The 27,755-nt window shown below is 40.6% G+C and overlaps 1 protein-coding gene across 1 annotated transcript; it reads left to right on the plus strand.

Moving 5' to 3' along the window:
* Positions 1–2,195: 2,195 nt before the first annotated feature.
* cyp26b1 (cytochrome P450, family 26, subfamily b, polypeptide 1) lies at positions 2,196–27,351 on the plus strand. The gene is made up of 7 exons (XM_088347873.1): positions 2,196–2,562; positions 18,453–18,677; positions 23,252–23,370; positions 23,446–23,602; positions 23,870–24,025; positions 24,431–24,715; positions 24,845–27,351. Exons 1-7 carry the CDS (start codon positions 2,359–2,361, stop codon positions 25,235–25,237), a joined length of 1,539 nt encoding a protein of 512 aa, XP_088203999.1. The 5' UTR covers positions 2,196–2,358; the 3' UTR covers positions 25,238–27,351.
* The last annotated feature ends 404 nt before the right edge of the window (positions 27,352–27,755 follow it).

Consider the following 27,755-nt stretch of genomic DNA (forward strand, 5'->3'; position numbering starts at 1 on the left):
GTTACGATGAATAAGGACAGGAATTTAGCGCGCTGCTATGCACTTAGTGTCCACGAGGCGGCGACATTGAGCTTCAGTCTGAACAAGCAGGAGCGCAGCGCACAAAGACGCGTGAATTCAACGCGCGTCTTAAAGCCTACCTCGATGTCTTCAATTCCTGTTCGTTTTCCTTCTCCAGACAAATTTTGTGAAAAGTTACTCCCCGAGTTCTCTCCGATTCATAGCTAGTCAGAAAGTATTTTTTTCACAACTCCGGCGCCCAGGTGATGACTTCCACATTTGACATAATGCGAGCACGCAACTAACTCTTCCTCCAGTTGTGAAAAATTTAAATGCAAATTGGACTGTAATCCAACCAAATCGGAATCAAGCAAATCCCTGAATGCCATTTCAAAGCAATTTGTCTCTATAACAGCTGAAATTCTGAAATATCAACAATTAAACCCCCACATAACTTCACCTCTTTTACAGGGAATTATAGAGAGCAAATGTAATAATAACTTCATATTGACAAAGATCACACAGAGAAACAAAACAAAAATTGAATTCGTTATACATTTGATGGCAAGTGATAGAAAAAGATAAAAAAAAAGAATGATTAATATGCCGTTTTCAAATTGAAGATACCATCTGCTCATTTCGGAGCATCGATATCAAAACCACATACCACATGTTCTTCTCATATCCAATTCATACGAGAGTTCTGGCAAGATATTCAGCTCTGGATCACTCTTATCCTTTCCACTTTTCCTACCACTTTATCGAGGGATCATATTACATTCGGACTTATACAAAACAAGAACAATAAAAGAAAAATACGTTGCGGGAATCTTTTTCATCCACAGAAAACAATCCGAAATGTAAATACACTTTTCAAAATGTTGTCAACGAATTTCTTTTTTGGTTAAATCTTTGAATATGATAAACATTCCTAATGTGCAAATTATATATAATATGCATATGTGTCTGCCCCGTCATAAATATCATATTTCTCTTTTCTTTATTTTTATTTTATTTTTCATTGGATATCTGCAGCACTTTCTGTTCCCTTGAAAACTATTAACTTTGTATTCGTGCATGCCAATTGTGTTTGTAATGACGCAATGTTTCATTAAAAAGTGTAACACAACAGTAATGTACTACAGATCCATTTCTTTGTTGGCAAACAAGTGTGACGTAGCCTATGGATGCGCACGCATTGTTGAGGCAGAACGACGGAATTCGTATCAGTTGATACCAACCTATTGACAAAAAGGTATTTGCAATAAGCAAAATTCCGACTTTAATTTAGTGATCAAAGCCATCATCAATTTAGTGATCTCACCCGATGTCCAAATCGGGTAAATAACGGATAAAATACCTTTTTATGCTAAACGGACGAAAATGGTAGCTTACTTTACACGTAAGTTAATCTTTACAATAATTTACATTCCCTGGCTCGCAGCCACATTAAATACATCGTTTGTGTTGTGGGATCAATAATAATAATAATAATAATAATGATAACAATTAATCAATAGTAATAATTACAAACAAAATGATAATGTATTATTATTATTAAATCTGTATTTTATATAACGTATACATGACTAATAATGTTATTATTATCGTTATAATAACAATTATTATGATTGTAAAAGATCTATTGGGAAATTTGCAGTCTAAGGCAGGGGTCCCCAATATGGTACAAGCTGAGGTCCCCGGCGTCCTGTTCTGAAATAGCTCACCAGTGCTGGGTCATTGTGATTTTCTAGAAAAATATTTCTTAGTGGTTGACTTAGTCTATTTAAGCCTACCTCCTGTAATTGGGCTAATAGTAACATAGTAATAACATAGTGATGAAATAGTAATTTTACATATGCATATCAAACTGGGTGCCCTTTGCACTTTTTAATATCAAAGATGGACATTCCTAATGATGTACTCAGCCCACTCTGTTATTGGCAAGGGTTGGAGCAACAGTCTCCTATGTTGCTTTTGAAAAGGACTGCTGTCATTGTTAGCATTTTGTATGCTAAGAATAAAAAAGTGGCAACAAACGGGGGGAGCGAAAAAAAAAAAACTCCTCCCCTGCGAGAGAGGGGTGAGGTGGGGGTCCTCCAGGAGCCGAAGGAGGTGGAGCAGAGGGGCAGGGAGGGAGGGAGACCTTGGCCGCTGCCCGCGCGCTATATAAACACTCATTTGACTGACGCACACACGCACAGTGCGCCCACACGCGCGCGCACAACACAAGCAGAAGCGGCACAAGCATCCTCCTCATCATCTTCATTCAAGCGCCATGAGGTGGTCCGATTGCTAGGAGCGAGCCATCTCTTATCCCCCCCAAAAAAGCGAGCCAACCTCCCCCCCGGCCCCAGCATGCTCTTCGACACCTTCGACCTGCTGTCGGCTCTGGCCACGCTGGCGGCGTGCGCGCTGTGCGTTGCGCTGCTGCTCGCCGTGTCGCAGCAACTGTGGCAACTCCGCTGGATCGCCACGCGGGACAAGAAGTGCAAGTTACCCATGCCCAAAGGCTCCATGGGCTTCCCTTTCATTGGAGAGACGTGCCACTGGCTCCTGCAGGTAAGCAGCTTCCCCCACCGGCACTCTCCTCAGACCACCTGGTTGCGTTTTTACGCGCGCGCTGCGCACGCCGCTTGGAACGCGAGGTTTCATTGACAGGTCGGAAGAGGCTCATCCGAGCCCGGGGTTAGGTTCTACGCGCGTTCAAGTTTAACAAAGGACGAGCAAGTTAGTTTAATTTAGAAATGCTCTTCATTTATTGTTTACTTCGGGCAATTAATGACCTTATTATATCATACCTATCAATTTCAGTCAATTGATCCCCTTATTAATAAGTGCAATTCCCTGTACAAAGCCATTTTAAACTTAAAAATCACAAAGCGGCGTCAGTTTGTGCCTCAATGTAAAAAATATTGTTTTCCAGAAAGCCACAATCAAGTAACCCTTCAGGATTTATCACAGAGCAAAAGACTGAAAGTAAAAAAATAATAATCAAATAACCTTCTCAGGGTTCTCAACAGAACAAAAGTCAGTAAAAACATAATAAAACTATAATAGATAATAATTCCATAAACTCTGTGGGTTCTTCATAGAAAAAATGTCCATTGAAGATCAACTTTCGGTCGTGCCATGCACAGTCCAACAGTTCCAAATTCAGCTTAGTTGTCAGAGCACTGGCCGACTAGTCATGTAGATGACTTGTGAAAAAGTAGTGGATATTATCTCATTATCACACTATTTTTAGTTGGTAAGAGGGACAAGTGTTTATTTTGTTTCACATGTTACACTAACAGTATATTTATTGACAAATCTCTGGTAAATGCACGATGAAATTGGTCTCTGCCACCACAACTGAAGATACTGTGATAATGAGATAAAACACATCGTCTTTTCGTTCGTCATCTACCGGCACTGCAACTCAGGTTCGGATACTGGTACAACTGAAAACGTGTAATAGGACTTTGAGTTCTTTTTAGGTAAAAAAAAAAAAAAAAAAAATGAGCGAAAAACTTCTCTCTGATATTGTTCAGGAGACCAGACCGAAAGTGGAGGCATGGTGTAGTTTGGGGACCACTGATGTAGAGCAAAGATTATTGGTGTAAACATCCATCCATTTTCTGCATCGCTTATCCTCATTAGGGTTGCTGGGATGCTGTCTCCAGGCAGTGGGCAGGGGAAACCCCGAACTGGTTGCCAGCCAGTTGTCGGACACACACAGACATATAACCATTCATTCGCTCACTTATACCTTGGGACAATTCAGACCCACCGATCGACCTGTAAAGCATGTTTTTGGCATGTGGGTGCAGGAAACCGAGTACACAGAGAAAACCCACACAGACACAGGGAGAACACGCAAACTCAGCACAGGGAAGCCGTTAGCTGGGTTTGAATTCGGATCCTTTAAACGGTGGGGCCTTTGCACTTTATTCTATTTACCAAATAAACAACATGAACATTTCAGAATCCTTCTTAATTCTCTCCCCACTTGCATTAAATATTGTGCTGCTTAATATAGGAAAACATTTGCTAGTGTACCCTGACGATATTAGCAATATATGATGATATATTGTTTGCTACCGGTTACCGAGATGGTAAGGAATAGAGCCAAAATGAGCAAGATGAGAAAGGTCTGAAAAAACGAGTTAAAAAATAAATATCTGACGTTTGTGATATTTGCCTGTATAATTATTGTTTATTATTTTTTTCCTGTACAAAAATTGTTATATGGCCTACACAATTTGAAGTGATCAGAACACAGTATCACAGAGTTCAAATCTGGACACCACCTTTCAGTCTAAACTCTAAAACCATCTAAAAATAAGTCAGGTGTGGGTTAAAAAATGGTAACTATCCTCTACTTGGGATGATTTGACCCATTTTCTTCAGTTGGGTTAATGTAACCCAACTTTTTCGAGTGTGAACCCCCATAAAAAATGTGATATGTTTTAGTTTTTTTTTTTGTTATGACGGAATTCTACAAAAAAATATTTTTGTTTAAAAAAACACGCCCACAAATGTTCTTCATTTAATACTATACAGTCTGGATTATAATTGTTCAGAACAACCAAAACAATTTGGTCGTTTTATATCAAATCAACTCAGAAAAATAAGTCAAATTGACCCAAGTATTGACTTTTTTTTTAACACAGAATATTCTAGAGTGTAAAATGTACATGATTCAATGGATAGCATTGTATTTTTTCTAAATGTATCTATCTATCTACCTTGGTCATATCCCTTAAGAGGGGTGACCGACAGCAAGACAAACACATACAATAAAGAAAATAAAAAAGGGAATAAAATATCAAAAAACACACAAACATTTTTGGACCATGGCCAACCCAAATGCCCAAACACCCAAACAAGTTAGGCACCTCGGCACCTAAGTTGGTCATGCTTTCGTCCCTCCAGATGAAACGGGACACAAGAAAGCGGCCATGTCACTCGGGTCAGAGTGACACAACACACTCTTCTGTTCAACAGCAGGGCCCGACAGCTTTCACTGGTTTACCCCTGCCGCATAATATAGGTGCCCTGCCCATCCCTTAGAACTCGTCCAAACATCCCACTATCCCTTTACAACACCTCTCCACTCATTCCTGTCACCAAGTATATTTTCTAGCATCCACAAGGGATTTTAAATAAAGGGGATTTTCTTTTTTTGGCAGGTTTTAAAACTCTTGCCATCAATCTTAAGCCTATGCTCAAAGGTTACCCAACGGACTAAGGAAAAATGCTAAAATGTATGCAGAAAAAAAAAAGAGTAGCTCGAGAACAATTTGCTTTCTTGGCCATGAAACGAAAGCAATCCTTTTCGTTAGACCAGAACCAGACATATGTTTTTAAAGGCAAACTGGAACGGAATGGAAACCTGTTAACATTTATGAATGCTTTAAGACTCAAGCTACCAATAGCATCCGATTCTATGCAATGCTTCCATTGGCTTAAACGAATGATAGGCAAAAATGGTAACACGCCACCCAAAAGTTTTCACAAATTACAAAAAAAATGACTCAAATTTCTTATGTTGTATCATACTTCCCACAAAAGCTTCTTTAGTTGTTTGGATTGAATTTGTTTCTACACGAAAATGATTTTTTTTTTTCTTGACTTAAATAATTTGAGTGAGAATAGCTCACGTGACAGTTTCTTCGCCATTCTTTTCCATCATTTCACAAACTTTAAAAATATAACTGCACAATTGCATAATTTTGACACCCACTGATACAATTGCTCCGAATTCTCGACTCGATGAAGTTGCCTTTGTCTCTTAATTTCGGATCCACGAGTGTGTCGGCGAAACGGACGGCATTGTGGGAAAAAGTTGTCGATTTCTCTCTGCATAACGCATTCAAAGCAAACGGGCACCGGGAGATATATGAAACGGACCAGAACCTTTCGCGTCGCCTTGGAAGGTTCCATTACCGCATTACACGACGTAGGTGTGGCAGAATTTTTTTTATTAGTGTCTCAGATTCAGTTCGTGACCTGTTGAGTGTGTTTCTTTCGCAGGCTTTTTGGAGTTGGCGCTGGTGTTTGTTCTTTTTATTACGTACGCTTGGGAACAGCGTGCTCCATTTTAACTTCATAGTTCTTGGGAATCCAAAGAGCAGGGGACTAGAATCATCTATTTTTTTTTAGAATAGTCAGTATTGTCATTGATACTAACACAGTGAACATTATGTACAATGAGATTAGTTGTGGCATTCCAGGATAAAAAAAGAGAAAAGAAAATCATAAAAAAGAATGTTAAGATAGATAGGCAAATCTATTTACAAGGTTGTGCTTGGAGACTGGCCCACAAAGTTTTAAGACCGTATCTGACAGAATAGATTGAAGTTAAGGCAATCAGGGTTGACATCTGGATAATAAAAACTCGAACTTTTAGACTTCAAGGTCCCCCGTAATAATAATTTTTTAAAAGTCTGGAAAAAGGAAGATTCAAAATCATAGTGGGGAAAAAAATAACCTACTTAAACTTTCCACCTTACTCAGTTTCATGTGCAGATCTAACACTTCACAGTAAAGTGCTTCGGAGCCCTGGACGAATAGTTGGAATCTTGTTGGACTATTAATTCATTTATTTCATAACACTGTTCCAACATTATCTGGATAATGAAATTTCAAACTATTTCAAACCCTGTAATAGAAAGGACAATCGAAACTATAGTTGAAAAAAATCAAGCTGTTTCTCTGGTCCTCCAGTCAGTTGTCAATCAAATCCCAGTTTCTTCTTCTGTTTTTTTTGTACAAGACAACTCTGCAAAAAAGTTTTTGTTTAAAATTGAAAAAAATACCTCATTCCTATTTTACAAAGAATTCTGGATCACTTTTTTTTACAATATCTCCAAAATTTGGGTTGTTTTACACATAACGACCCAGAAAACCAGGGCACCTAGATAGATAGATAGATAGATAGATAGATAGATAGACAGATAGATAGATAGATAGATAGATAGATAGATAGATAGATAGATAGATAGATAGATAGATAGATAGATAGATAGATAGACAGATAGATAGATAGATAGATAGATAGATACTTTATTCATCTCTCTAGAGAGTTTCACAAAAAAACGAGTATTTTTTGTTTATAATGAAAAAAATATTTTATACCTAACCGTCTGGGTCATTTTGTTTACATGAACTCAATCAGTTGGGTAGTTTTATACACAACGACCCAGAAAAATGGGTCAACCCAAGTAAGTGTTCTTGGCAGAATTATCTTGGAGAAAATTCTAAAAAAAATCCCCACAATTTATAAGGGTGTTGTTTAGGGTTGTATTTTTGAAACAACCCCCCAAAAAATTATTTAAGTATTGGGTTAGTCCCATTTGTGTATTTCGAGTGCACTCCACAACCTTTTTTCCAGCACTTGTGGTTTATAACAAAGTCGCTCTAAAGTAGCCGCAAGAAAGGTTGGCCAAAAAAAGACTAGAAAAACTGAACGGTGACACCTCAACAATTTTTTCCAACAATATAGTTTTCAAAGTCGAATTAGTATCACCTGACCTCCATCTTTTTTGCATTTGTGCAGGCGAGGTGAGGCGGCGAAGGAGCACGCCTCACTGCCGCAGAATGTGAGTCTGGGGTATTAGCGAGGGTCTCGGGATGAGTGGTTGTAGAATTTTCAACAAGCATTGTGTCACTTCCAAACTCGAGAGAGATTTTTTTGTTTGAAATAAAAGGAAAATTACACGTTTATTGTATACTAAACAAATTATTTGGATTAAACCAAACAATTGGGTCATTTTACACACCACAACCCAGAAAATGGTTCAAATTGACTTGAAGTAATGGGTTGCTTCCATTTTTTACCCAAAAATGAGAGATAATTGAGCAAACAAATAGTAGAATAATTGTTTTTTGTTTAAAATGAAAGAAAACGACGGCTTATTTTAGTCTTGGTCATTTTGTCCGGATCAATGTGAGCAATTGGCTGTTTTTTTCCCATGATGACCCAGAAAAATTGTTAAAATAATCAAGTAATAGGTTGCTCACATTTTTACTGGATCTTAAGAAAGAATTATGAAAAAATAAAAACAAATAAAGGAAAAAAATGGTTTATTTTATACTGAAAAGCTCGGTCATTTTGTTTAGATCACGCCAAACACACATTATACACACAAATACCCAGGAAATTCAGTTGGCCCCATATATTTTTCTTGAGTGCACTAACTTTTTCCAGCACTTGTGGTTGATAACGAAGGTGCTCTAAATTAGCCGTATTAATGGACGACAGTTTGCCTATAGTAAGAATAGGAATAAGAAACGGTCAACTCCTTATTCAAGTTTTTTTTATGACTAGATTTTTCTAAAATACCGTATTTTCCGTACTACAAGGCGCACCCAAAACCCCCAAATTGACCAGAAATTTGATCGTGGGCCCTATAACCCCGTGCACCTTATAGTGCAGATTTATTTTTAATTTTAACTGAATCTAGAGATTAAAGTCGAATTCCTATCACCTGACCTCCGTCTTTTCTGCATTTGTGCAGACGAGGTGAGGCGGCGAAGGAGCACGCCTCGCTGCCGCAGAATGTGTGTCTGGGGTATTAGCGGGGGTCTCGGGGGTGAGCGCTTAAAGCGTTTTCAACAAGCATAATCTCCTTTTCTGAAATGTCCTCGGGTCAGGGGCCAGCTCTCTGGCGCTCCGGCTCTCTCTTCCCCCAGCCCGCATTCTAGCCGTGTTCTGGCTCAACTATCCGAGGCCCTTGTGGGCTAATCGGTGGCCGTGTTCTCCCCGGTCCACCTCCCTCCTTTTCTCTCTTCCTTCCTTCCTCTTCTTTTCCTGACGCGGTGGCGTGACGGCAAGGTGACGGGTATCATTGTGGAGTTGAGGCCCCGTGTCCGCGTTCAAAGGCGCGCCAACACACGTGCGCCCCAGCGCAGGTTCCCTGGCATCTCTGAATGATTGACAGCTGAAAAGATGGAAGGAATTCCCTCGCAGCCTTTGGCTGCCCCCTGTCCTCAGACTGCCTGGCCCTCAACGAACCCCCCCACCTCCTATTTTTTTAAAGGTACATAATCCTTTGGTTATCGCGGTTAATGAGGACCAGAATTCCCCCAAAACGTGAAAATCCGCAAACAATATGACTGTGACAAAATAACTATTGTAGATGTAGAAATAAAAACACAGACCGCAGGACTTCAGTTGAATGAAAAATAACAAAAGTACAAAGAAATTAGAGGACTTCTACTTTCAGTGTAAAAAAATGATTTTGAGAGTGGCTGGTTAGCTGCAGACTAGCATCAGATATCCTCGGATTGACCCAGGTCTTCTCAATGATTAAAAGTCAACCGTCTCAATTGTAGCTACAAGTTGGAGCTCCAGGTTATCAATGGTAATGGATCTGGCGTTTGTGAGATACAGGCTCGATAGGGGTAGTTTGTGAGAGTTTTTACGCAGCCTATCCGCAGTAGGCTGTACCTTGCCTTCTCTCCTGACACCGCCTCTTACCGGAGCTGATAACAATCTACTGAACACCCGCAGGTGATCAGGATTTCTTTGTGCTCCTCTGACTTTCCTCAGAGTCAGATTTAATTGGTGAATTACGTTTCAATGCAACGGGCTGCTAAGTGCTCGCTGTCGACGTGCTTCGCAAAAAGTTTTGGTGGCCGCAAAGACTTGTGCGCCCGCCCCACTGTTTAACTGACAGCGTACACCAGCATAGACAGTCGCACACACACAGTCACACCCACCCAGCTCACACACATAGTAGTTGCCCCCGTGGTAGCATTTGCTGTGTGCTGTCTGCTGCAGAACACAATGCACAATACGTTGATATCAATGACAATAAAGACATTTCTATTTAATACAAAATCCATGAAGCAGTAACCTAGCGTTAACTTAAGCGCGAAGTCGCGAACAGTTTTTTTTTAAATTAGGCACAGAACAAGTAGAAGTCCTTCTTACAATTATGCAAATATGTTTCAAAATATACCACACGCCGGGGGACTTGAGAGATTTAGTTACAAGTCGGCCCATCTGACTTGTTTGCTTTTAAGGTTTGACGTCATTGAAGGAACAAAACACCCTTTAAAAAGTGGAATTCCATTAATAAAACATGTGAGGCAGCTCCGAAACAGACAACGATTGTAGTGAGGAGCGATTGCATACCGCTCATTTTTGCTTGGACATACTGGAACTTTGCTGACCCTGTCGTTGGGGTGCTTGTGACCGGTTTTTCGGAGTTGAATGCTTTGACCTCCAAAAGCTGCATGGGGTAAGTTTACCTTCTACTGCTGCAGCGTGCATCTCTTGTTTGCCTTCGCCTCCTTTTAGGTAGATGATTTTGGATTTTCGTTTGCTGCGGTTGGTATAATACTGTCTAGCTAGGTCCCCGTTAGCACCGAGGCTGCGGAGGACTTTTCTGTTTTGTTGTCTTTTGGTTGGCGCTCGTTAACTGCCCACTGTGTGTTGTTTGGCTGGCTAGCCTTGTGTCAGCCAGTTTGTATTGCTGTGTCCCTTGATTGATTATTCCCAGCTGGCTTTACATTTGTTGCCATTGTTGCCACTTTTAGTTGTTAGTTCCCTCTTAGCCTTGCTGCTCACTGCATATTTTTTAGTCTGCCAGCATCACGTTTTTCCGCCGGTCTCGGTTAGGTCTCTGTTATTTTTTCCTTTTTTGGCCGCTCGCCCTTTGCTGTATGATTACTGCATCAACAGAATGTCTAAGCATTCTCCACAAAAACAACCCAAACTTGGATTGAAACCTAATTAACACGAAAAACAATACAAACGACTGGCTTGCTTGTATGATGGTCTTCCTCCGATGATGTCACACGACAAGACATGTTCTTTTTCAAAATGCAGGGTCTCTGAATATAATTGTAAAATCCAGATGAAATACATTTAGAATTTATACGATATCCATCACATTTTGCATGTTTAAGAGAATACATTTAAACTACATTCTGCCCAGGTTTCATCCAGGTTGAGTGGTGAGTTTGAAACTCCCAACCATAGTTGTTGCTTGGCTGTCATATTCTTTATCCTTCTGCCAAGAAAAACTATCACTCTAGTTTTTTAAAGGGACATAGTGTAATATTTGACCAATAGATGTCGCTGTATTGCAGGGGTGTAAAACTCTACCATTAAGGGGTAAAATGGAAAAAACATTCTCACAGACTCACTGACTAGTAAATTCATGGTATAAAAAGTGCACCTTAGCTGGAGGGCTGGGGTTTTTACGGATGTAAGATTTGATTATTGAGACGTTTTTTCCTAAGTATTTTTTTCTTCCCTAAGTTTTAATCCCTTATAGTGTTTAATAATAAAAAAGCCAAAAAATATTTGAATTTATTTTCAAAACAGTTGATTTAACTTGGGGGAATATAAATATAAATAATTTAATACATAGTAATTCAAATGATTGATTTAATGATTTGGAAGTTTTAAAGAGACAATGAGTAATATTTAGTGTCTCCTAGTGGTACCAAAAACTTTCATCCAGTTAAAAAAATGGTATTATAATTCATTCATTTTAATTTTCAAAACGATGTTAATCTTTCTAAATAAAATCATAGGTCGATATATTTGTATTTCTTTTTCACCGTGGAATCTCTTTTTGGATCGGCGGCATGTTCTTCAGGCATCCTGGATGAGTTTCCTCAATGTTCTCAGGTTAATAAATGGTAGTCTGAAAATACAACTACAGTGGGTGCTTTGCAAGTGGTGCCCGGCTTTGGTGACACCCAGTGGACTTTTGTAATACTGCAGGTCATTGTTTGTCCGGCAGACATCACAAACTGAGTTTGACACATATGCTATTTTGTGTAGTGTAAACAAAAACGAGGAAGAACAAAAACTACAGAGATTTAACATTTTTGTGCCAAGCCTCCCATTCTCTAGACTTATTTTCATGTACCAGTCCCCTTTTTCTTTATATAAAAAACAGGGATTTTACTTTTTGAGGCTCAAGACATGTTTTTTTGGTTCGTTATTGCTCTTTAGAAGTTCTGGGCCTCCGAACCCCGGCCTTGTGTATGAAATGGTGTGATGGCATGTATTATTTATCCTCTGCATAGAGAAACCATCACTCTAGTTTATTTAGGCTGACTTGTTTTTCGGTTTCTTGTCACTGTCACATGACGTCCTTCGCGCATTCTGGAGACAAATAAAGCTGTGGTGCTGTGCTATGGGCTGGTTTTATTTGCAGTTTCAGCACCCCCCCACTCTCCCTTATAACTTGAACCCCCCACTGTCTCTCTCTGCTAAGCATCACCGAGACGTCTAACATGCTCACACACATGCACGCACGCAGATCTAAGTCAACATAATTAGCTGTGTTTTTTTGTCATGGCCTAATAAAAGAGTCATTTGTTGGACATTTCCACGCTGCTACAAAGGGGACATTTATAAGGCCCGCTGCAAGTTCGCCAACGGGCCAAGGCCAACAGAACAGGCTGGTATTTTTAGTGTCCCTCGCTCGGACCCTGGGCCAGCGGGTGCGGATGACGCTTTGTGGAGGTGACCATTTCCCTGTTTCAGTGCGCGGAATTAGAATTGTCTTTATTGAAATCGATAATAAGTTAGTAATCAATGTTTCGATTGAGATTAGATGTGGCGCTTCAGGTTGAACATGTCGAAAGACTTTAAAGCTTAACAATAAGATGAAAAAGAATGTAGGAAAAATAGGAAGATATTTACAAGGTAGTGCTTGGGGATTGGCCTAGGTTTGATGGCATTAGAAGTAAAGTGCAATGAAAAATGGTCCAATGACATTAGCAGCAACATTTTTCTAAAACAAAAGTCAAGTAATAAAATATCAATACTAATTTTTGTATATATATATATATATATATATATATATATATATATATATATATATATATATATATATAGATAAAACTCGTGGAAATGTCCAACAAATGACTCTTTTATTGGGCCATTTTTCTATACATAAGCAAGAATAATGCATTACGTATAGTATGTATTTGTGCAGCACCTTCAGACTTCTTGTGATCAAGGGCTATACAAATAAACATCACTTGACTTGACTCGTGGGAAATCCAGAGAGCAGGGAATTGCAATAATCTATTTTCGGGTAGTTTGAAGAGTAGGGAATTACAAGAATATATATATATATATATATATATATATATATATATATATATATATATATATATATATATATATATATATATATATATATATATATATATATATATATATATATATATATCTCATCTCATCTCATTAGCTGCACCGCTCATCCTCAGTAGGGTCGCGGGGGTGCTGGAGCCCATCCCAGCAATCATCGGGCAGTGGGCAGGGGACACCCTGAACTGGTTGCCAGCCAATCGCAGGGCACACAGGGACAGACAACTCGCTCGCTCATACACACCTAGGGACAATTTGGACCGGCCAATCCACCTGAAATGCATGTCTTTGGAATGTGGGAGGAAACCGGAGTGCCCGGAGGAAACCCACGCAAGCACGGGGAGAACATACAAACTCCGCACAGGAAGTCCGGTAGCTGGATTTGAACCCACAAAGGAGGTTCCCAAGACCTTAGAACTGTGCCGCACACGCGCTAACCACTGCGCCGCCGTGCTGCCCATATATATATATATATACATATATATATATATATTTTTTTTTGTTTTGTTTTGTTTTTTTTTTTTGCGTGTGAACACTTCTTTGTATGTGGTCATGGTTATTTTGCGTCATGACATCACAACTTTTCCATGCTTGCCAGCGTCTTTGAGCCAGATTTGCGACATAGAAAGGAGTGAGCCAATTTCTCACCTTTTTAGCTAAATGTCCTCCACGTCGCACACATGCACGCACATACACAGTAAGAAAACATTGAGCACGCTGCCAAAATGTGTGGAAAATGGAGCAAAATAAATGGAAAATGGTAAAGTAATGTATCGCACGTGCACACGCATCAATCTGATGTTGTATCTCGGGAGTGTGAAAGGGAGCCTTGTCTGGCCGTCTGCAGAAACTCCCCTTGCACTCCTTGTGTGTGCGTGCGTGCACGTGCGGGCCCGAATGCCAAGCAGACATACTAAAGCGCTCCACATCCATGTGGCAGCAAAATGTAGCTCGGAAAACACACTGACAGCCTGAGGGCTCCAGAGGCCAGTCGGCAACCTGGTGGGTGTGTAGTCAAAAAAAAAGCATACAGGACCTGGTGAAGTATTATTTTTCATATTCTTTTCTAATTAAGAAAACTGTATTTGAAATTGTGTACTCCCGCTATACTGTATTCCCTCGCTACTGCGGGTAGCAAAAAATTCCCCAAACCGCTATCCCCCACTCACATGTTGCTGTGAGTGATGGCCGGTGGAGCGCACATTTTTCGGGCTTGGCGGATCTTTTTGGTCGTTCTGTCCACCAAAAAGAGAACTGCACTGGTAAGGCTGCGAGAATTTAACTGGACCACATATTGCTACAGACAAGGGCATGCAGAGCGGATTTTGTCAAGCCAAGCGGATCATTTTGACGTCAGTGTATTTAAAATAAACCCCACTTAGTCGGCCGCAATCCATTGTCAATTGCATTTTGCTACAAGTCAGGGCCTGCAGAGCGCATTTTCCTGTCAGCTCTTTTTTTCCCATCACTGTATTACATCCTGAAATAAACAACACTTAGGCGGCCGCGATCTATTGTCCCCAATCGCATATTGCTGGAAGCAAAGGCAGGCAAAGCACACTTTTGTCAAACCTGGCAGGTCTTTTTTGCCTTTACTGCATCTCTGCCTAAAATAAACCAACCTTGTGCAGCCGTGATTGATTGTCCCCGATCGCATATTCCTGCAGGCAAGGGCTGGCAGTTTTTTTCGGGCCTGGCAGTTCTTATTTGCCGTTATTTTATTTCCTTGTCAAATGAACCGGACTTATGCAGACATGATGGATTATCCCGAATCGCCTTATTCTGCGAGCAGGGACCAGTTGAAGGTAATTTGTCAGGAGGCATGCTGTTCTGACCTGCCTAAAATAAAATGCACAGATCTATTATCCCCGATATGCTATTGCTGACAGCAGGGGACGGCAGAACGCATTTTTTTCTTCCTCGTTTCAGCCCACTCAAGTGTGTTATTGTGGCCCACGTAAAATAACGTGCACTGCGATGGCCACGATCCATTATATCCAGTCAACCATTGGAAAAGGGGAAAATTGTGTCATGTGTAGGAGCTCTTTTACCCATCCTCGTTCTTTACACCCAAATTTAACTGCACTTTTGCGCCCGCAATCCATTATTCCCAATCGCATATTGCTGCGAACGGGGACCAGTAGGCAATTTTGCCAGGAGGTGTGCTGTTCTTACCTGGCTACATTGATTGCACAGATGTGGCTGCGAGCCATTAGCCCCAGTCGACTATTCCTGAGAGCCGGGGCTGGCATAAATCATTTGTATTCGATACGGGCCCCTGAGGTGTGGCATTGTTGACCGCCTAAAAGGAACTGTACTCGTTTTTCTGGGATCCTTTATCTTCAGTGGAGTATTGCCAAGGGAGCCAAAGTACGTCATGCATAGCTGGTCTTTTTTGACGTTCCTTCCACCTAAAATGAACTGCACTCGTGCGGCCACAATGAATTATCTCCGATTGCATATTGCTGCGAGTGGGGACCAGTACAAGTCTCTTTTGTCGGGTGGCGTGTCGTTCTGGACTGGCTTAAAAGAAATACACACATATTGTGATCCATTATTACCGGTCGAATGTTGCTGAGACCAGTGGCTGTGAGAAAGCTGAAGTATGCCATTGTGAGCTGCCTAGAATGAACTGCACTGCTTTGGTAGGGACAAATTATTTCTAGTCGACTATTACTGAAAGCGGTGTGGGGGGCGGTTTTTCGCATACCGGGGGGGTCTGGTCCTCAGTAACCGTGATAAAGAAGGGATTACAGTACTCAATCATTGTGCTCTTTATCATTTTCTTGTGCGGCAATTCCTAAAATGTCAATTTTCCGGCACTGGGAGCGGTTGCGGGGGTCATCTTTCCGAACACCTCGGCAAAGGCGCCCACATCTGAGGCGGGTTAGCGCAATTACAAAATGCTAATTAGCCGCATCTGGCCTCAATAGTGGGCGACAAGAACGTGCGCGTCACGGAAAAAATAGTGAAGTCTTGCTATCCACAGGGGTTAAGGGACCAAACCCCCCTCACCCCTGTAATGTTTCAAATGGCCTGTGAAGAAGTACTTGCCCTCTTCCTGAACTGCTTGGTAAGCATTTCCAAAACAAAATTAAGGTATTATTAAGTAAATGGCTGCTGTTAACTCATTTGAGTCAAATTCTGACATTTTTAATAATTTCCCAATGTTCTTTGTTTATTTATGTTTAAAGTGTATATTTTTTAGCGTCTTTTTGTGTAATTATTAAAAAACAAACAAAAAACAGTATTGATACTGATGATAACGAAAAGTACATGAACTATCTTGTAAACGTTCAAACGACATAATTATAAGCCATAATGCTAATTTCTAATCCTAGTTATGGTAGTTGCTCCTAGCATAAATCCATAACTGTATATGAAGGCCTCTAAAACTTATTCAGCATTTCTAATACAAGTGGCAATAACCATTAATGGTGGCTGCTACATTGGTGATGCTACAGGACATAGTTTTTAGCCATTCTGCTTCTGCTACGTGTACCCAAAAACCATAAAACCTTGCGAAATGTTTGGCAAAAGCATAAGAAGAATGGTGTGATTTGATCACTCTATGTAGTTTGTGCCTTTTTGTAGCGCTCGATTTCAGTTGTATGACACAATACTTTGGCATCTAGTCTTAGAATAATACACACTGTTATCCGAATCAAGCTTTGCTGGTTGCAAATGGTGAATACTGGGCAACCAAATCATAGATGCAGATTCTGTGATGTGTTCTTTTTCTTTCAGGAGATGTGTGCACATATTTGATTGGTGACCTTATTTCTGTAGTGGGTAGGCAACCTTTGCGCCAATATTGAATTTTTGTTTGAATCTTTTAGAAATTATGGTAAGAATGCAAATAACAGCAAATAAAGAGTCTCTAGGCCCAACAAAAATGTGCACTGTTAGTCTTGGCTCGCAGCAATATGGGACTGGGGAGAATGCATTATGGCCGCAGGGGTGCACTCCAATGTATGTGTAAATCACGGTAAAAAAAGAGCTGCCAGGCCTGAGAATAGTGCGCCCTTCCAGTCCCTTCTCGCAGCAATATATTGGATCGCAGACGGATGAGTGCAGTTCACTTGTTAGTGGATTAGGCCACCAGGACGGACAAATAAATGTGCCCTGCCGGCCCCCGCTCACAGCAATTAAAGATTCGGGATAATGGATGGTGTAATATTTTTCAACCCAAGATACACTGAGGCCGCCAAGACCAGAGCGAGAAGTAGCGAGGGATTACAATACTATTCTTCTAGTAATCAATTACAGTAAATTTAATTCATACGTTTCAAATAAAGTACAATGCAGTATAGGGTTGTTTGTCACAAGAGAATGGAAACCCTTAAGTGTAAGACTGAGTATAGATGGAGACTAAAAGCCTGAAATTTGGGTACCGACAGCCCAAATGTGTTGTTGTCTACATATAGTTTGGAAAACATTAACCTCACGATGCAGAGAATCCAGGGAAAAAACAAATGAAAACTGGAGAATGGAAGTTTAAAAGCAGCTCATGAGTCACCCCCTTGCTGAAAAAATGCCGAGTCAACAAACCCAAAACTGCTTAGTCAGCTTTTTTTGTTTTTCACATCTAAGGTGACTTACCTGACTGCCTGTAAAAGATGGTGGTCATATGAAAACTCCGCCCCCCCCTTTTCCTGGGTGGAAAAACAGACATAAATAGATAGATAGATAGATAGATAGATAGATAGATAGATAGATAGATAGATAGATAGATAGATAGATAGATAGATAGATAGATAGATAGATAGATAGATAGATAGATAGATAGATAGATAGATAGATAGATAGATAGATAGATAGATAGATAGATAGATAGATAGATAGATAGATAGATAGGGTTACTCAATCAGACCCAAGCTCCGGCGACCCCCAAGGAAATCGAGTTTGAGACCAAGGGTTTACAGTCTACCGCCCTCTGCTGTTCTGGAGTGTTATCTTTCCAAATATTTGAGAGACGCAATTACGGATCCAGAAACACGAACCCACCAAGAAATATGTTTGGCACTTCGCAGTCGTCGTGTACTTTCTGTGTAACTCTCACGCATATCTCTTCCCCCGAGAGGCCTCCAGGGTCAAACCAGTTAGTGTTGTCACAGCTCGGCCTGGCCATGTTTGTTTACTTTGCACGTTTTTGTGAATTTTATGAATTTACTGCTAGCATACGTGTCACCGCACGTGTGTGTGAATAACGCGCCTGTGTGTAACATGCTGAACTGCCTCGGACGCCCACACTCGGCCCTTTTTTACAGGACAGGAGTCGAAAAACGGCGTCCGTGTGACCCCCGCTTAACACCGATGTTTAACCTTTCCCTTGCGACAGGGTTCGGGCTTCCACGCGTCCCGGAGGCAGAAGTACGGCAACGTGTTCAAGACCCACCTGCTGGGCCGCCCGCTGATCCGCGTGACGGGCGCCGAAAACGTGCGCAAAGTGCTGATGGGCGAGCACACTTTGGTGACGGTGGACTGGCCGCAGAGCACAGCCGCCCTGCTCGGACCCAATTCGCTCGCCAACAGCATCGGCGACATCCACCGCAAGAGGAGGAAGGTGAGTGTACGAGTGATGGGTCCTTCGTGAACGAAACGGCTCTACGAGCTAGCTCTTTCAAGATCCCTGTCAATAAAGTGCTGACTCTCTATTTTGTCTCTCCCATTTTTTTTCTTTCTCTTTCCTTTTTATTTTTCCCTCTCTTTCTCTCTTTTTCTCTTTATCGTACCCTGTACACTCACGCTTTCTCTCTCGCTTTTAATCTCTCTCCTTTTCTCACTGTGTCTCTCTCTTTTTCTTTTTCTCTCTCATACTTTTTTCTTTCCTTTTCTCTCTCTTTTATTTTTAATTTTCTCTTTCTCTGTTATTTAATCACTCCTCTTTTTCTCCTTTCTTTTTCTCTCTTTTTCTCTCCTTTTCTGTGTCTTTCTTTATCTCTCTCTCTCACTCTTTTTCTCTGTCTCTTTCTCCTTTTCTCTCTTTTCTCTGTCTTTGTCACCCTTTTCTTCTCTCTTTATCCTTTTCTTTTTCTGTCCTCTCCCCCACTCTTTCTCTCCCTCTCTTTGTTTTTCTTTTTCTGTTTATCTTTCTCTTTCCATTTTTTCTCTTTGTTCCTGTTGGTGGGAAAAACACATGCTAACAAAAGCCGTCTCTAGCATTTTGCCCTCTAGTGGTAGCATCTGGAAATTGTCGGAACTTGTATTCTCTTGAATGCCGGGCAAGATCTATCTTGAATTACCTGTAACTAGAGTAGCTTGTATGTAGAGGGGCCACTGTATATTTCAATCAGTTTTTAGAGAAAATTAGTGGAAAGAACCTTTCTGGTTTGACCTCCCCTCTAATTTCTCACTGACGCCACTTATTATCTCCTTTTCTTCGATGGGTCCATTTCAAGTAATCAGCCACTTACTGACATTATCCCCTCATCCCCAGGGCAAATGTCTACCTAGCTCACACTCACACATAAATGCCCAAATTAGCAAAAGCGCAACCCATGAATTTCCCGTAAATAATCCTCTCACTTCCCACCCCTGGCGCAAGAGGTGGGTGGGGTCGGCTGTGGCGTAACAGCGGGACAACCAGGACCTGAGAGTTCAGCCTTCTTTAATCCGGGCCCTGCAAAGTGTGCGGTGTTTCAAAGTTGGGTTTCAAACAATGGTTAGGGTTTTCATTGAAGTTAGGGTTCTAATTTAGGCTCTCCAACCACACCACTTACTTTATGTAATGGTCCCCTGATTAGCAAGGGACAAAGAGGGGCTTTCTCAGGAGGCGTTTAACATGCAGGCAGGAACTACAACCTCAAAATTAACTCTAGAAACAGTTGGATTTGCAAATAAGTTGGGTTAAATGGACCAACTCAATACTTGGTAAGATTTGACCCAATGTCCTGTGTTGTTTTGCAGAAACATTCACTCATTCAAAAATGGCATCATGTCCTTTTGGTTCAAGACAATTCTGCAAATAAGAGTAACTTCGTTTAAAATAAAAATGTAAAAAATATTCATTTTGTGCAATACAGTGTGGGTCATTTGGTTTGGAACAACCCAAATATTTGGGTCGTTTAGTCTGAGACAAAGGGTAAAAAAACAACTGTATTGGATTGGTCACATTTTAGACCCAAACTTGGATTATTTTTTGGCTCATTTTGACCTGTTTTTCTAGATGATTTTACACAAAACTAACCACATTTTGGGTTGCTCCAGACAAAAGGACCCAGACTGATTATTATGAATAAACCAATTGTTATTCTTTACTTGAAACAAGTACTTTTTAGGAAAAAAATATTTCTATTGTTCAAAAACAAAAAACATGATTCAATTGTTGTGTGGGTGTTTCTGCTAAACAAATTATGACATTGGGTCAAATTAACCCAAGCATTGGGTAGATCGGAAATTGGCACAATTTGCACTAAGCATTCTGTTTAATCTTGTTTAGAACAACTCAAACAACTGGGTTGTTTTGTGTAAAATTACCTAGAAAGTGGGTTAAAAAAAAAGCGAATTAATTACTCTTTTTTACAACCTTGAATTATCTTCTTAATCATATGGACACATTTTCCACATTTTTTAGGGTTGTTCTCAACAAATTGACCCAAACCGTTTAGTAGGAAGAATCCTTCTTCTTGTTTCAATTTGAAACCAATATTTTTTGCAGATATCTCTTGTACTTAAGAAAAACTAAAGCATGATTCAATTTTTGCAGGGTTGTTTCTGCAAAAAAAAACTCAGGACATTTCGTTTTGTTCACCCAAGCGTTTCTGGACTTGCAAATCACCACGGAGGGGAGAATAAGCGGAGGCACCATTCTGTATTGACGAGAGTTATCGATGAAATAGGCACGAGGATTTATGATCTGCTGCTGCACCTGCAGGCCTTGAGCCAGTAGAGGGGGCTGCCACATGGTAGCAAACTAGTCCTAACCTGGCCTCTATTTTTTACGTTAGGACATTCCTAATATTGACCAATTTGTGCATACACCTATTGCATTGTTATATTTTCAACATTTGTCCTCTTGGTTATGTGCTGTTTATCTGAACTCAGGTAAAATGTGAGCAGGAGAGTTAGTAAAGAAGTAGAAAGAACCAATCACGGAAAGGTGGGCCGAGGCAGGAGCAAGGGGAAAAAGAAGGGCGGTGAGAAGAATAAAGGAGTCTTTACATGTTTGAGGAACCAGCAGCTCACAGCACTTAAAGCATATAATTTAAGACATATGGACGTTATTAGGACCACTGTGTCTGTGTCGCTCACCATACCGCACTGTGTGTGTGTTGGTGTGTGCGTGCGTGTGCGCGTGCGCACCTCAGGCTACAGAAAGACAGTCACGTTTTTGTGGTGCAGCAGAAAGACTTTTGAACAATTGCCTACCCCCACAGCGGCGTACCATGCCAAATTTGGAAAGTCTCAAAATTTGAGTAGATTTTTAATTTGGGCACTTCAAACAAACAGTGTTTTTGTCCTAAAACTGATTACTTATTTTGTACGTTTTTTTCTCCTAAAAAAGAATATAAAGTTTGAGTGGGAATATACACAAGGATTTATCATTGTACATTACCGTAATTTTGCAATGATGGATCAATTGAAATATATCACTGAGCAAAAATCGCAAAATGTTGGACGCAATGGTAATCAAAACCCGGGTCAGAGCTAAGAGAGCGCCAAATCCTATTCACTAGATTACGTTCGCAAAGACGTTCTATTTGATCTAATAATCACTATTTTTTATAAAAATTGATAAAAATACAATAATGTATACATTTTGAAAAAAAAAGGTACTACTAAAAAAAAAAAACATGTTTTTGGTTTTGATGGATTTTTTATCCCCAGTGTCCCTTTTTGTCCACCTATAAAAACGATATAGCTGGCTACCATTTTTGTAATTGCTATTGTTTTTTCTTTTATTCATTCATTTCATGCAATAAAAACACGGAAAAATCCCAATTGCATTTTGAGTTTTTCAAAGAAATTGTCAAATTTGGATGATCAAATTATCTAGCTTTAATTCGTTTTGATTAAAGTTTTTTTTAAATGAATAAATGTATGGATAATTTTGAAGTGTTTAAAATGGCAAATGGAAATTATAGAAAAAAGTACAATAAATATTACATGACTATTAGATTTAACAAAAAAAAAATTAGATATGGTTCCTTTTCTGTTTTAATATGACCTTTTGGTTTCCTGAAAGCATGATTGTGAAAAGTATTTAGACTTGGAACCAAGATAAGCTTCAGCTTTTTCTCGGCTGACCCTTTGTTCTTTGTTGTTTCTCAATTGTTTCTTAAAGTTGTTGATTTCAAATTCATTGAAACCTTGTATTCCGATGAAAAGAGGGGAATTAAAAAAAATGTAATCAATCAAAAATTTTAACTTGTGGACCAAAAATTGAATCATTCTATCAGTCATTTTTTTCTCTCCGTTTTCGAACCCAATGAAGCCTGCGATTGAAAAACTTGGCCCATCCCTGTGGGAACAGAGGAACATATCCCTACAACCCCAAACATACCCAAGAGTCTAGTCACTCATTATTCACAAACTCTCATGTGGAAAACTTTGCAATAATGTATCGAAACGATGCCATCACGCTATACATTTCCCATCAGGCCGTTAGCATTTTTATGTGTCAGATACCAAACCAGTAAATCATCCCCTCGGGTAAACAACATTTTAGTTGCGCTGACTTAAAGGGGAAAAAACGCTTGCTGCCGTGGATAGAGCAGCCGTGGCGAAGCTGTTGGCAACCGTTGACTGATAGAAAAAGTGCTCTGCCCACAACCTCACCTAATCCGCAACACAACTTGAGTAAGATACAGATATTTTAAAACAGGGCTGTAGTCCACCTTTACCAAGTTCAAGTTGAGTCACAAAGCTTAATCATTTATTTTGGTAAACAGGGACCAGAACCCTCCATTATATGTGGAAGACCACAAAAATCCACAAAACAAGATTGAAGTCACTGTTAAACATGTTGCCAGTCCAATAGTCGAGTATGAGTAAAGCCTGAGTCAAATTCCAAGGTGTCTCAGTCAAGTTAGAGTGAAATTCTAAGGAGTCTGAGTCAAATTGAGTCAGTAACAGATATTTGCTCTTAACTGCTTACTGTGATAATGCTAACCCTACTTCCTTTATATGATTCTGCAGGTTTTTGCTAAAGTCTTCAGCCATGAGGCCTTAGAATCATATCTTCCAAAAATCCAGCAGGTGATCCAGGAGAGCTTGCGAGTCTGGAGCTCCAATCCTGATCCCATCAACGTCTACAGGTAAGGCCCACCCACTAACAGAATCGGTGGCAATCTAGACTAGCTCCATCCTGAATGTTGGCTTGTGTCCTTCAGGGAAAGCCAGAGGTTGTCCTTCACTATGGCAGTGAGGGTACTGCTAGGATTCAGAGTCTCCGAGGAAGAGATGAGGCATTTGTTCTCCACCTTCCAGGACTTTGTCAACAACCTCTTCAGCCTGCCCATCGACATGCCCTTCAGCGGCTACCGCAAAGTACGTACGACATGCCATGTGCTAAGATAACTGCATCCACGGATTGAATTGTCATTATTGTAATTGATAACAAAGTAGTAAACAACAAGCCTTTGCAACAACATTAAACATGGTACTCCAGGGTAAACACGAAACAAAGACCTAATAATATAAAATAATGTCCAGAAAATAGGCAAAAAATTTACACGGTAGTGCTTGGAAACTGGCTTAAGTTGTAATAAATGTGCAAGGAAAAAACGGATGTGAATTACATTTGCCTTCGTGCAGGGTCTTCGAGCGCGCGACAAGCTGCAAAAGAGCATCGAGAAAGCAATCAGGGAGAAGCCATTGTCCACACATGGCAAAGACTACAGCGACGCCCTGGACGTCCTCATGGACAGCGCCAAGGAGAATGGCACCGAGCTCACCATGCAGGAGCTCAAGGTGAGGTTCTTTACACGCGTCGGACGCACACAAGCGCACTTGTCGCGTCACTCATCAATCATCCAAACAAGCGCGAGAACATGAGACACACTCCCACATACACGGACACACCCTCTGTTTACCTTTTCAACCGTTCCGAGGAATTCTGTGGAAACTCAACTCGGGCGTTCTGCCTGCGGTTTCTGGGTTAAGTCCAGGGCCAAAAATAAGTCAACACTCCCCCTGGAGGGTTCTGAAAGAGGCCTCCTGTACACACACACTAAGAGTGAAATGGGGGAGGCCCTGTCGTGTAGACAGTAAAAAGTCTCAGTTTTATTTATCCTGTTGCCCAGGTCTTCCTGCTCAAAAAAAAGCCTTTTTGACGACATTTCTTGTGAAGTCTAAAATATTGGCACATTGTTGCAGGAGTCCACCATCGAGCTGATCTTTGCTGCCTTCGCTACCACGGCCAGTGCCAGCACTTCACTCATTATGCAGCTTCTGCGCCACCCGCCTGTCTTGGAGCGCCTCCGGGAGGAGCTGAGGGCACGGGGTTTCCTCCACAATGGACGCCTGTGCCCCGAGGCTGAACTACGTCTGGACACAATCGTCAGTCTCAAGTACTTGGACTGTGTCATCAAAGAAGTTCTGAGACTCTTTACACCCGTCTCTGGGGCCTACCGTACCGCCATGCAGACCTTTGAACTCGACGTAAGTATGGAGCTCGTCTCGAGTGAATTGTGGAACTTTATTGCCTCTAAATTACTAATCATGTCCCATTTCTCAGCGGTTATTTCCTGGCCTTATTCGAAACATTTTTTGCTGCTTTTTGGCCTGCAGGGGGTGCAGATTCCAAAGGGCTGGAGCGTGATGTACAGCATCCGGGATACCCATGACACATCGTCCGTCTTCAAGGACGTGGAGACCTTCGACCCCGACCGTTTCAGCCAGGAGCGTGGCGAAGACAAGGAAGGGCGCTTTCACTACCTCCCTTTTGGCGGGGGTGTGCGGTCCTGCCTGGGAAAGCAGCTGGCTACGCTGTTTCTCCGCATCCTGGCCATCGAGCTGGCGAGCACGAGCCGCTTTGAGTTGGCTACGCGAAACTTCCCCCGCATAACCACCGTGCCCGTAGTCCACCCGGTGGATGGGCTGAAGGTCAAGTTCTACGGATTGGACTCCAATCAGAACGAGATCATGGCCAAGTCGGAAGAGCTGCTTGGAGCCACCGTATGAAGGCGGCGGTGGCAGGTTGACTGAAGGACTAAAAAAAAGAAGGACCCTGCATTTTTCAGACTAAAAGGAACGTTTCTACATTCAGTTCCCGTGGCAGTGGGAAGCTGCCATAAGGATTTTGCTCTCCAAAAAAGTGCTGGAATATCAATGAAACACGTAATGTGTTTTCGAGATAGGGGGGGGGAATAAAGTTTTTATAAGGTTGACGGATCAAACAGGGTACCTGAGAACAGGAAGCAAAACCCTAGGCGAATTTGCTTCATCTAAATTACTTACTTCAGGCTAAACGTAGACGAAAAGATCTAGTCAACCGGGGGCCGCCTTTACTTTATTTCCAAATCAAAACATCTTCAAAATAATTTTCTGGATTATTTGTCTTGACTACTTTTCCCTCGAAAACTTAACAGTTAAAATCCGGGTACAAACCATTTGATTGGCTGGTCACATTCGCTTGAAAACTTCTACATCGATTAATTAGTATACACGTTGACCAATGTGTTTATATAATTGCATTTAATTTTATATTTGTTTATGAATAGACCAATTCATCAAACTGGTTCTGAAACATTGAGAATTAAAAGAAATATGTTAAGTCACATTTTTGAAGCACTAAAATAGTTATCATGCATTAATAAACTCAAGTCACAACATAACCAGCCCAGTTTTTTCTTGCATGAAATTGGATAAATTACTTGACAAATAATATTAAAAAATACTAAGTTTAAAAAAAAAGAAACAAGCCATTTTAACAATGGCTTTGAGCGGAATACACATTATTGCTTCTTTAAAAATTATATTTTACATGGGCTATGAGACACACACGAACGGACACGGGGAACAAAAAAAGGCAGGCACCAAAACAACAACAAATTTGTACTATTTATTGTACAACTGTATTTATTATCATTACATTTCCACCATCTTTGTTTCACGGGCCACACCTGGTGCACACACCTGGTATAAATGCATTTCTGATGAGTCGCTGCCCCCCAGTCCGATACTTTTCTAGATTACTCCGTCAGGAAGTTATTAACGATGTAAAGCACCGGACGAAAACTAGCACCGGTTTCTTCGTTTACTCACAGCTCTGATAACAGACAACAGCCAGTAATAGAAAAAAAAGGCCACTCGACATGTAAACGCTGCTTACCTTTGTCTCGTTGTGTTTAGTTTTCTTTGCTGCTCCACACGACCGTATCAAGAAAATAACGTAGCGGGACCACCCTATCTGAGCAAACCCTCAAACAAAACCGAAAACCATGCGGAGTGGATCAAAAGGGTTTGACTAAGTGACAGAGAATGACCAATAGAATGGCTCATAGCCTTATCAAATACAAAAAATCTCATACTTGTTCAGGAAAACAGAAGACAAGTATTTTCATTGCTGCTGCCTTATGGACGTCTCACAGAGAGTTCCAGATATTTTTCTCAAACTCACTTGGTTTTCTCACTAGCTAACTAGCTATCTAGTGCAGGATTGAAAACTAAAACAGTTCACACATAAATATAGAAAAAGTATACATTTAAGAGCTGCATATTGTAAAAAGCGAAACACACTTTAACATGCTACTGTTGTTTTTCATCAATTTCTCGCAATCACGGGGAACATCAGCTATCGACTAAGTATCTTAATATTAATATTATTGCTGTTCTATTTTTTTTTTAACTCTACACTAGAGTATATTTTAGGTTTGAGCCGAAATAAAAAAAGGTCTTTAGGAAAATACTGGATTTCTATAGAATGTTATGTATTTCATTTCCATTGTGTATACGGTGTTTCAAATTGTTTATAGTGTTCATTGATTATTGTAATTATGCCGCGTTATATTATTCAGACTTCTTATTGCCGAATTTTTAATTATGGAAAAACACAAAGCACTTGGAGGGTGAGACTATTTTTGGAAGGGCCAAGCAACTACATTTTGTCTTTCCCGATGCCTGGTTCGTCATTGTATATATTTGAATTTCTTTTCGTTGGAAATATTATGTTGCCTAGTTCAATTATGAATGTCTTTTTTCTTGGTTGTTTTTTGTAACCGTGATTGTTCAATGTACTCCTGCAATAAAACATGTAGTAAAAAAAGTTGTGATCGGACTCCATAACCATATTTTCACTAGTATAAACCGCACATTAAAGTATTTGAGGTTTCTTCAAAATGTGTGACGTGCCTCATAGTGCAGTGCGCCGTGTGTCTTGATTTGTGAGGCGGAGAGAGTAGGGGACACCATGAGAGCATTAAAGAGGTCGAGTGGGTCTTGACTGTATACGAAAGAACGGACATGTGTGTTCTTCAGAACATCGCGTTTTTTTCCACGCTTAACCATCTAATTGTGCCTTTTTATGTGACCATCTTAGGCCCGGCCCACAACTGACTATCTGCAGTCAACACCACTGATTTTGCTTTTGTCACACTTCTGAGTGGCAGTTTTTCAATGATGACAGTACTTTTCCACGGTATCCTTTGCATCGGCATGCTGTCTTCTTGTAGCATGCATTACTTCTCACGTACATATCCAT

This window comes from Urocampus carinirostris, chromosome 11 (genome assembly GCF_059441175.1).
Source record: "Urocampus carinirostris isolate Australia breed hairy pipefish chromosome 11, RoL_Ucar_1.0, whole genome shotgun sequence".
In the NCBI taxonomy this organism is placed as follows: Eukaryota; Metazoa; Chordata; class Actinopteri; order Syngnathiformes; family Syngnathidae; genus Urocampus; species Urocampus carinirostris.

Excerpts from the sequence above, each read along its gene's own strand:
- cyp26b1 (XM_088347873.1), top strand. The coding sequence starts at position 2,359 with ATGCTCTTCGACACCTTCGACCTGCTGTCGGCTCTGGCCACGCTGGCG. Across the intron at positions 18,678-23,251 it reads TCCACCGCAAGAGGAGGAAG|GTTTTTGCTAAAGTCTTCAG; the intron begins GTGAGTGTACGA and ends ATGATTCTGCAG. Across the intron at positions 24,716-24,844 it reads TGCAGACCTTTGAACTCGAC|GGGGTGCAGATTCCAAAGGG; the intron begins GTAAGTATGGAG and ends TTTGGCCTGCAG.